Genomic DNA, 10,079 nt, shown 5'->3' with positions numbered 1-10,079 from the left:
TGGCTGGCCCAGGGGTGGGGGGAGCCTCCCTGAGGAGCCAGCGGAGTCCTGCAGACTAACAGGATGAAACCCCTGTGGTAGAAGCCAGCATTCCCTACCTCAGCCCCTCTGCTGCCACCACCTTGGTGCAAGTCCCCATCACTGCTCACCTCAACTACTGCAGGGTCTCCTGACTGATCCCCCTGCTCCCGCTCCCCCATTCCAGTCTGTTCTCTTCACAGTGCCCACAAGGATCCTCTTACAACCAAGTGAGATCATGTCCCTACTCTGCCCAAAATGTTCTGGTGACTCACGCCTCACTCAGCAAAAACGCTCAAGTCCTCACTGTGCCCCCAAAGCCCTCCAGGATTGGGCCTGTCCAACCTCATCTCTTAGCAAACCTTAATCTAGCCACACTGGCCTCTACAATGGTCCTCCTGGCACACTCCAGCCTTGGTGCCTCTGAACTGCCTTTTCTCTACCTATGATATTCTTCTTCCTCACACACTATGGCTCTCTCACTTCATTCAGGTCTTTGTTTAAATTTCACACTGTCAGAGGCCCCAAATAGCCAAAGCAATCTTGAGAAAGAAAAACAGAGTTGGAAGAATTAGGCTCCCTGACTTCAGTCTACACTACAAAGCTACAGTAATCAAAGCAGTATGGTACTGGCACAAAAACAGAAATACAGATCAATGGAACAAGATAGAAAGCCCAGAAATAAACCCACGCACCTATGAGCAATTAATCTACAACAAAGGAGGCAAGAATATACAATGGAGAAAAGAGAGTCTCTTCAATAAGTGGTGCTGGGAAAACTGGACAGCTACCTGTAAAAGAATGAAATTAGAACATTCTTTAACACCATACACAAAAATAAACTCAAAACAGATTAAGGACCTAAATGTGAGACCGGAAACTATAAAACTCTTAGAGGAAAACATATGCAGAACACTCTTTGACATAAATCGCAGCAATATCTTTTGGTTTCACCTCCTAGAGTAATGAAAATAAAAACAAAAATAAACAAATGGGACCTAATTAAACTTAAAAGCTTTTGCACAGCAAAGGAAACGATAAACAAGACGAAAAGACAAACCTCAGAATGGGAGAAAAGATTTGCAACTGAATCAACGGACAAAGGATTAATCTCCAAAATATATAAACAGCTCATGCAGCTCAATATTAAAAAAAACCAAACAACCCAATCAAAAAATGGGCAGAAGACCTAAATAGGCATTTCTCCAAAGAAGACATACAGATGGCCAAGAAGTACATGAAAAGCTGCTCAACATCACTAATTTGGGTTATCTATCTCCCATCTTCTCTATTAGAGAAGTGCAAATCAAACTACAATAAGGTATCACCTCACACCAGTTAGAATGGGTATCATTAGAAAATCTACAAACAACAAATGCTGGAGAGCGTGTGGAGAAAAGGGAACCCTCTTGCACTGTTGGTGGGAATGTAAATTGACACAGCCACTATGGAGAACAGTATGGAGGTGCCTTAAAAAAGTAAAAATAGAACTACCAATCTACCCAGCAACCCCACCATTGGGCATATACCCTGAGAAAACCATAATTCAAAAAGAGTCATGTACCACAATGTTCATTGCAGCACTATTTACAATAACCAAGACATGGAAGTAACCTAAGTGTCCATTGACAGATGAATGGATAAAGATGTGGCACATATATACAATGCAATATTATTCAGCCATAAAAAGAAATGAAATTGAATTATCTGTAGTGAGGTGGATGGACCTAGAGTCTGTCATACAGAGCGAAGTCAGTCAGAAAAAGAAAAACAAATACCATATGCTAACACATATATATGGAATCTAAAAAAAAAGTTGTTCTGATGAACCTAGGGGTAGGACAGGAATAAAGACACAGACGTAGAGAATGGACTTGAGGACACGGGGAGGGGGAAACGTAAGCTGGGACGAAGTGAGAGAGTGGCACGGACATATATACACTACCAAATGTGAAATAGATAGCTAGTGGGAAGCAGCCACATAGCGCAGCGAGATCAGCTTGATGCTTTGTGATGACCTAGAGGGGTGGGATAGGGAGGGTGGGAGGGAGATGCAAGAGGGAAGAGATATGGGGATATATGTATATGTATAACTGATTCACTTTGTTATAAATCAGAAACTAACACACCATTGTAAAGCAATTATACTCTGATAAAGATATTAAAAAAAAAACCCAAAACCAAAAAAAAAAAAAAAACCCATATGATCCAGCAATCCCATTCCTGGGCATAGATCCAGAGAAAAAACCATAATTTGAAAAGATACATGCACCCACAATGTTCACTGCAGCACTATTTACAATAGCCAAGACACGGAAGCAACCTAAATGTCCACTGACAGATGAATGGATAAAGAAGATGTGGTACATATATACAATGGAATATTACTCAGCCATAAAAAGGAATGAAATAATGCCATTTGCAGCAACATGGATGGGCCTAGAGATTATCATACTAAGTGAAGTCAGACAGACAAATATCATATGGTATCACTTATATGAGGAATCTAAAACAATGATACAAATGAACTTATTTACAAAACAGAAACAGACTCACAGACTTAGAAAACAAGCATATGGTTACCAAAGGGGAAAGGTGGGAGGGGGGGATAAATTAGGAGTTTGGGATTAACGTATACACACTTCTAAACATAAAAAAGATAATCAACTAGGACCTAATGTAATACTCCAATATAAAATAAAAATTAAAGAAAAATAAATTTCACACTGTCAGGAACATCTTCCCTGATCAGGACACCAAAAAGAGCCTAACCCTCCCCTCACTCCTGCACTCTATCCCCTGCCCTTTTTCCTCACAACGCTCAGCTTTAGCTGACCTGTTATATATTTTTGTCTATTATCAACCTGCCTCCGCTAGAACGTAAGCTCCACGAGGGCAGCCATTCCTGCCAGTTTAAGTCACAGCTTGTACCCTCAGTGCCTAGAACAGGTCCCGGCGCACAGAGGTGCTCCACAATGTCTGTCCAAAGCGTGACTGTATAAAACACTTGAAGTGGTGCCTCTGACATGGCAGACGTTCATAAACGGTTGTTGAATGAATCCATCAATGAATCAATGCATGAAGGCATGAATGAGGAGGTGAACCCCATCCCATCTTGGGTCCTAGAGCTGCCCTCTCCCCCATCCCAACCCCAGAAGACCTGGGAGCCAGTCATCGGCACAACCACAGGAACTTTATTTACAAACACAAGGCTGGGGCCGGAGGCAGGTGGGAAGGTGGACAGTGGCAAGGATGGAAGTCTCCTACTTCTGCTCCCGCCTCCAGACGATGACCATGCCGCTAGCGTCGCTGGAAGCCAGCAGGCTCTCATCGCAGTTGAAGCTGACATCCAGCACGGGCGCGCTGTGGCCCTGCAGCTTGTTGACGGCGGCCTTGGCTGCCCGCTCCACGTCAAAGAAATGCACGCACATGTCCTCGCTGCCCGTCACTGCCCAGATGAGAGACCATCAGGAGGTGTTGCAGGAGGCAGCGGGGTGCCCTGCATGTGAAGTCTCTGAGGTGTTGAGGGATTTATGTCCAAGGTGTAAGGTCCCGGGGCTGGGGGCTCTGGGGTGGACCATCCCCAGATGCAAGGTCACCTAGCTGTTTTGGCTCCGCGTCCGGAGTGTGAGGTCTCTGAGCTCTTTGTTGGTGGCGGGGAGGGGTCTGTGTCTTAGGCTGTGAGGTTTCTGGGCTGTCTGGGGGGTCTGTGTTCAAAGTGTGAGGTTGCTGGGGCGTGAGAGTTCTTGAGGCCCAGGAAGTCAGGGCATTAGGATGTCGTGACAGCTGAGCCAGATCAGCACCAGCCCTGGTCCCTGCCCCTCCCTGGCCACCCAGACACCCCGACCCCATGGGACTCACCCACACAGGCCCCCTGGCGGAAGGACATGAGGGGGCAGAAAATGCTGCGTACGGGGTGCGAGCTCTGCTCAATGGGGAAGCTTCTCTTCAGCTGCAGGGTCCCCTCGTTGTCCACCACCCTGAGAGGAGGAAGAGAGTGGGTTAGGGGGCAGCCTCAGCCCCAGAGGGGGACGAATGGTGGGCCAGTTTGTGTCCCCACCCCTGCACCTGAGGTCTTTTCAAGGTTCATGAAATCCAGTTTTGAGACGACTGCATAAACCTATAAAGCACGGGATGGTGTGTGAGTTAGTGACAGTTTGGAAACTGTATCTGTTGATACAAATGGGGAGCCTCTGCTGTTTAATTTGCTAGTTTCTTTTCCTAAGGGTCCCTAAGAGATCCTGATTTTAGGACAGGCACAAAGAGAGGGAATGACTGACCAAACTACAGCACCCCTGCACCGTGGAATACCACATGGCTATTCAAAGGAATGAACCCGAGCTACTGCAGGGAGCAGCGTGCAGCCCAGGCTGAGAACTGCATTTAGATGACAGACATAAGTGAGTGGGGATAGTAAAACTCCCAGTTTCAAAAAAAAAAATTTAAAAAAAATGAAGGAAGGGAAAGCAGGCCACTGCTCTAAGGGGACTCTAGTCTATTTTATGGCTTAGTTTCCTCATCTGTAAAATGGACATGATTACAGCACCCACCTCACAGGGTTGCTGTGAGGATTAAATGAGGGGATATGAACAGGGCCTGGCCCAGCAACTGCTACGCACATGATAGCTACTGCTATTACCATTACTGCTCCTATTGATGTCACCATTATCATATTATTACTATTATTAGGAGACCGAACCTCTCCCCTCAATGAAGTTAACCTCCATGGCTTAGTCTGCTGGGGAGACAGGGCTCTTGTCTCAGTCTGACAGAGGCGGCAGGCCCCCCACCTCCAGGTGGCCCAGAGAGGAGACCCACCTGTAGAGCAGCAGCTTGTTGAGGCAAGCATTTATGAGCAGCGAGGGGTCCCGGGCCTCGCGGCTGACCCAGGAGCGGGCGGAGATGCTGGTCACAGGGCTGCCCTCATGCACCACCAGACGCTTGGCTTTGGTCAGCTTCCCTGCGGCAGCAGAAGGAGGGGAGGCAACGGTGAGGGTTGGGACTGTGCAGCAGAAGGGTGAGGGTGTGAGCAGCTGGATGCAGGCCTAGGGTCTGCCTACCTGTGGCCATGTCGAAGAGGAAGGAGAAAACACTGCCGCGGTCATCACCCGCCCAGAGCAGCCGGCCAGGGGCATCAAAGGACAGAGCGAGGACACGGCCTGTCAGCTTGCTGGATCCACCCTTCACTTTCTTGCCCGTGGAGATGTTCATGACGTGCACGTTGTGCTTGGCATTCCCCACCTGTGTGTGAGACCCGCACACCATCACCCTGCTCCCAGCCACTCCCTCCTTGAGTCTGACCACAGCAGGGCTGCTGTTGATGGGACTGGCTGATCCCTACTGGACTCTCATCACAGTGAGGGTGGGCCGGTAGACTAGAAGGTGACTCAGGCCGGTCATCCTCCCCAGCCAGTCCCTCTTGCAATCTGACCAGAAGAGACAGCTTCTCCCAGAACTCAAGGGGCCTGCCTGGTCCTTCCTGGAGCCTTGACTATACTAGGGCGGCAGCTGCTGCTACAGCTGAAAGGATCCCAGAGCACAGGCTCACTGGGCCAGCTCCCCCTACTCCCCACTCAGGACCAGGCCAGACTTTTCATTTCCTTCCCCTGCCCTCTGACTCTCTATCCGGGTCGGACCACCATGATGCTGCCACTGAGATGAAACAAGGTTTCCAACTAGTAATCCTGCTCCCCAACCAGCAGCCCCTGCAGTTGGAAAACGGTAGGACTACTGCTGATGGGACCATGACCCTACCCCCAGACCACCCCCCATCCCCGGAGTCTACCACAGTGAGGCCATCCCAGACCAAGAACCACGTCCCCAGTTCTGCCCTGTTTCCCTCTGAGTCTGGCCAGAGGAGGACGGAGGCGATGGACTAGAGGGGACCCCCTTATTCCAACTCCCTGCAACAGCCCTCCTGGCCTGGCATCCCGCCCTCGGCAAGGGGGTGCTCTGGAGCCTGACCACAGTGAGGTTGTTGTTGACTGGCTGGAAGGTGCAGCAGAGCAGTTCGGCGCTGTCTGGGTCAGGGATCTCCCGGATGCAGCGGCCGTCCTCAGAGGCCCAGATGCGCATGGTGGCATCAAGCGAGGTGGACACGAGGATGTCGTTGGAGAGGGACCAGGCGAAGTCGGAGACCCCGCGGGTGTGGCCCCGCAGCACTCGGAGCACGGTGGGCGGGGCGGGCACCAGCTGGCACAGCGAAATGCTGCCATCGAGTGAGCAGCAGGCCAGGCGGTGCCGGTCGTCATTGGCGAAGCGCACCCTGGGGACTGCAAGGCCAAGGAGCCATTTGTGAGAGCTGCCATGCTCACCGGGTGCTTTCATTTACAGAAGGTTCTGACGTGTGAGCCAGGGGCCGGGACCGACTGCACCAGGCACAGTGGCCTCAGCAAAGGGTTTTCCTTGGCTGAGAAAGAGAGTTGGAACGCCAGAAGGCCCTCTACCCAAAGCTCCCTAAATCTTGGCAGGTACTTTATGGATTGCAAATGACTTCTGCAATGCAAAAAGCCTTCTACATCTCAGTAAGCACTTTACAGTTACCAGGGTCTTGGCAGTTTGCAAAACCCACTCTGCCCTTTGCAAGGAGATTTCTCTGCAGCAAAAGTTTTAAGCTCGTTCAAGCGACTCATGACCCCAGAAGCCTTCTGCAAAGTGCTCTTTTAAGCTGCTGAGCCCCTTTATGGTAGACAAAGTAACCAAGACTTTGCAGATCACTTTGCAGAGGGCTTTTAGGTTTTGCGAAAGGTGTGATGAATAGCAATTCCTCCGAGGTGGGCCTGAGACTCTGCATTCCAGAAAAGGATGCACTGGGTGGTTGTCACCCAGTTGTTTGGGCAAATGCGTGGTGACGGGACCCGCCATCCACTGGCTCACCTGCCTCATCCACGTGCTGGTCAAAAACATGGTACATGCCCGCAAAGGCGTAGTTCTCACTCAGCGATGTGTCCCCGGCCATGGCTCGACTTGCTTCTGCCGCTGACGTGGGAACCACGCTGCCGGGGGGCCTAGGCCCCAACAGGAGTGAGGGGTGAGAAGAGGGAGGTACTAGCGTTTGGCCTGCCATGGCCCTGTGGCTCCCCTCCTCCTCACAAACCTTCAGCTGCCCCTGGTGCATACCTGTCCTCATAGACGGCACGGTTCATCTGTGCCTGCAGCTGGTAGGAGCCTCGGCTGACAGAGCGGCGGTGCCCACGGGCCCCCAGGGCCCGAGGGTCATCCTCGAAGTCCTGCAAACAGAGGGTCAGGGTAGGTACACCTTGCAAACAGCCCTCAAGAACCTATGAGATCTAGAGTTTTCAAAATATACCCAGAACCATGGGACTTCCCTGGTGGTCCAGTGGTTAAGACTCTGTGCTTCCATTGCAGAGGGTCAAGGTAGGCGCACCTTGCAAACAGCCCTCAAGAACCTATGAGATCTAGAGTCTTCAAAATATACCCAGAACCATGGGACTTCCCTGGTGGTCCAGTGATTAAGACTCTGCGCTTCCACTGCAGAGGGCGCAGGTTCGATCCCTGGTCAGGCAACTGAGATACCGCATGCTGGAACCAGATCCCTTCTCACCCCTTCCACTGTCATCACCGTCACCTGGACTACTGTGGTGTCCTCTGCACTAGTTCCCCTACTCTCACCCTTGCCCCACTCAGCAAATACTTAACAAATGCTCTTTGAACAAAGAATGAACACTTTTCCCCCAGAAAACCACTCAGCTTTGTCTCTTGCCTCATTCAAGTCTCAGCTCAATTGTCACCTCCTCAGAGACGCCTTCCCTGAGCATCCCCATTAAAAATAGCTTCTCTCTGTTCCCAACACCTGTCCTGTTTCATTCCCCAAGTCAGCCTTATTTTTCCATATTAGCACTCCTCACTACAAGCCATGGTAGTTATTCACTTGTTTACCTGGTTTGCTACGTTTATTGACCTATTTATCTTGTTTATTGCCTGCTTATCAACCTATTTATCTTATTGTCTGTTGATTTATGACATACATTATCTCTTTTTGCCCTCTGCTCATCCTAAGAGCCAGGAACAGTGCCTGGAACATAGCAGGTGCTCGACAAGTCTGTGGAGTGAATATATATGGAGGCAGGTGGCGTGGGGAGGAGCTCACCTCCATGCGGTCAAGGGTAGTGCGGCTGCTGCGGACGATGCTGTTGCTATAGGCACGAGCACTGCCTGGCTCAGAGAGGGGCCCGTAGCGCTGGCCCAGCAGCTGCCCACGCAGCCTCAGGTACTGCCGACGCAATGCTGGAGGGTGCCCAGCCTTGGCATTCTCCCGCAGTAGCTGGCTGCGCCGTCGGATATATTGTGTCCGAAACTGTGGAAACGTTGGTGTGCGGTACGCATTGTACCTGCGATGGCAGGAGGCAAGGCGGGCAGCAGGCACAGGACAGAGGGAATCAATCAGCTCAGGGGATAGGGAAGGAGAATGAGGTGTGTGGCAGTGATAGGTCAGGATGGCAAGTGATCAGCAGTGGTGATGGGGGTCACTCTGGTGTTGTGATAAGGGTGTGTCCGCAGTAATAATGGGCATGGCAATGAGGGCAGTGTGGGCACAATGGAGGCAGTCTGCAGTTCTGCTGGAATTGGTATGGGGTGACTGAGTCAGTGTAGACAATAGGGGCCAATCTGACATGGTGACGGGGGTTAGCATGGGGCAATGGTGGGGGTCAGTATGGCGATTGGGTCAGACTGGGGAAGTGATGGTAAGAGAAGTCTGGGGGCAAAAGTGGGGAACAGGATGTCACCAGCATGGGCTCTATCACCCCCCCACCCCCGACAAAGGCTCCAATACCACAGACTCTGCGCATGCCCACATGTGACTGCATTATCCTAGCATGCTGTTTAACAACCCTCGCTTGCCAGTCATTCCCTGCGGGCAAGCCCCACACCCTGCTACTGCGCATGCTCACCTCCAGCAAGCCCACTCAGCCGCATAAGGCAAGTTCTCCGCCCAGCCTGACTTATCGCCATTGCGCATGCACCACGTAACTTCCGCTCCCGCGAGCTTCGACCCCACGCCTCACCTCGCGTCTACTGCTAAGACCTGCTGCCACACCGCAGCCATTCCCCGGCCTCCTCTTCCGGCGCGTCCGCCCGCGGGAGCCTGCAGGACAAGGGCCTGGAATGTCAGCGTCTCAAGTGAAGAGATCTAGATCCGCCCCTTCCGCCAGGCGATCGTTGCCATAGACACGGAGTCCCTCCAGTCCAGGATGTCACGATATCCCACCCGGCTCTTAGCATGGTCACCACCCCAGTCCTGCCCTTCCCAGGCAGCGCCCAGATGATTCACAGCAGACCTGGCCCCGCCCCTCCCCGGTCACCATAGCAACGCCCCTCCTCCCGCCGCCTAGCAATCCTTGTTGCATTCTCCACCCATCTTGCCCCCACCGACCCCCGCCTTCCCTTCTCGGGTCCAAGAGCAGGACCCGGGATTAGGGACCACCTCCGGGGCTGCCTCCCGCTCTTGAGGCTCCCGGGGCGGCCCTGAAACAGTGTCACCCTTCTCTCCTCTCTCAAGCTCCAGCAAGATGGCCGCCTGCTGCCAGGAAGAACTTCCGAACGCAGAACAGATCGATAGGAATCCTCCCCAGGGCGTGGGAGAACCACGCAAGCGCATTAAGGGACGGTAGGTTCTGACACAAGGATGGAGGCTCCGCCCTTTTAAGTTCTATCCAGCCTCAGTCCCTAATGGCATTTTTTTGTGTACACAAGAACAATGTCCAGGGACCACAGGGACAGGGGCTAGTATGCGAATCACTCACTGAAAATCAGAAATATGACTTTCAAAAAAAAAAAACGAAAGGACTTTTTTTGAAAGAGTGGTATAAGCTGCTTTTTAGCAGCACAATCTTGGCCAAGCAAGATTTGAAGTGCAGAATAAAAAATAATCACACATGCAGAGGCCCCCAGAAAATTCTCCAGTTCCTAGGTGACTGATGGGCCTTCAGGCACGCCCAGAGTAAGAAGAGTCCTTTCTGTGTGTCTGTGTTGGGGTGGGCGGCTTGGATACTCCCAGGGAGCTTGGTCTGGGCGTGAGTCTCTGAAGCCAGAAGATATAA

At 51.5% G+C, this 10,079-nt stretch overlaps 1 protein-coding gene across 3 annotated transcripts; it reads right to left on the bottom strand.

The window, feature by feature from the left end:
• Positions 1-3,192: 3,192 nt before the first annotated feature.
• On the bottom strand, positions 3,193-9,652 carry WDR13 (WD repeat domain 13). Of its 3 annotated transcripts, XR_007474689.1 has the most exons (11): positions 9,464-9,618; positions 9,045-9,124; positions 8,129-8,369; positions 7,138-7,247; positions 6,895-7,025; positions 5,983-6,290; positions 5,079-5,259; positions 4,837-4,978; positions 4,087-4,138; positions 3,880-3,998; positions 3,405-3,466 (listed from the first exon to the last, which is right to left on the bottom strand). XR_007474689.1 is itself a non-coding variant. In XM_033409662.1 (10 exons), the coding sequence occupies exons 1-10, from the start codon at positions 9,635-9,637 to the stop codon at positions 3,282-3,284; spliced, it is 1,581 nt and encodes a 526-aa protein (XP_033265553.1). In that variant the 5' UTR covers positions 9,638-9,652; the 3' UTR covers positions 3,193-3,281. The 3 variants fall into 3 exon arrangements, 2 of the variants coding, with proteins under 2 accessions (XP_033265553.1, XP_012392938.3); XM_033409662.1 differs by lacking the exon at positions 4,087-4,138 and having other exon boundaries at positions 3,193-3,466; positions 8,129-8,335; positions 9,520-9,652; XM_012537484.3 differs by lacking the exon at positions 4,087-4,138 and having other exon boundaries at positions 3,193-3,466.
• Between the last annotated feature and the right edge of the window lie 427 nt (positions 9,653-10,079).

The sequence above is a fragment of the Orcinus orca genome, chromosome X, assembly GCF_937001465.1.
Source record: "Orcinus orca chromosome X, mOrcOrc1.1, whole genome shotgun sequence".
Classification (NCBI taxonomy): domain Eukaryota; kingdom Metazoa; phylum Chordata; class Mammalia; order Artiodactyla; family Delphinidae; genus Orcinus; species Orcinus orca.
Note: the sequence above shows the minus strand (reverse complement) of the source record. Positions and strands in the feature narration are given on the sequence as shown.

Excerpts from the sequence above, each read along its gene's own strand:
- WDR13 (XM_033409662.1), bottom strand. The coding sequence starts at position 9,637 with ATGCGCTTGCGTGGTTCTCCCACGCCCTGGGGAGGATTCCTATCGATC. Across the intron at positions 6,291-6,894 it reads CCAGCACGTGGATGAGGCAG|TCCCCAGGGTGCGCTTCGCC; the intron begins GTGAGCCAGTGG and ends TTGGCCTTGCAG. Across the intron at positions 3,467-3,879 it reads CCGCCAGGGGGCCTGTGTGG|TGACGGGCAGCGAGGACATG; the intron begins GTGAGTCCCATG and ends TCATCTGGGCAG.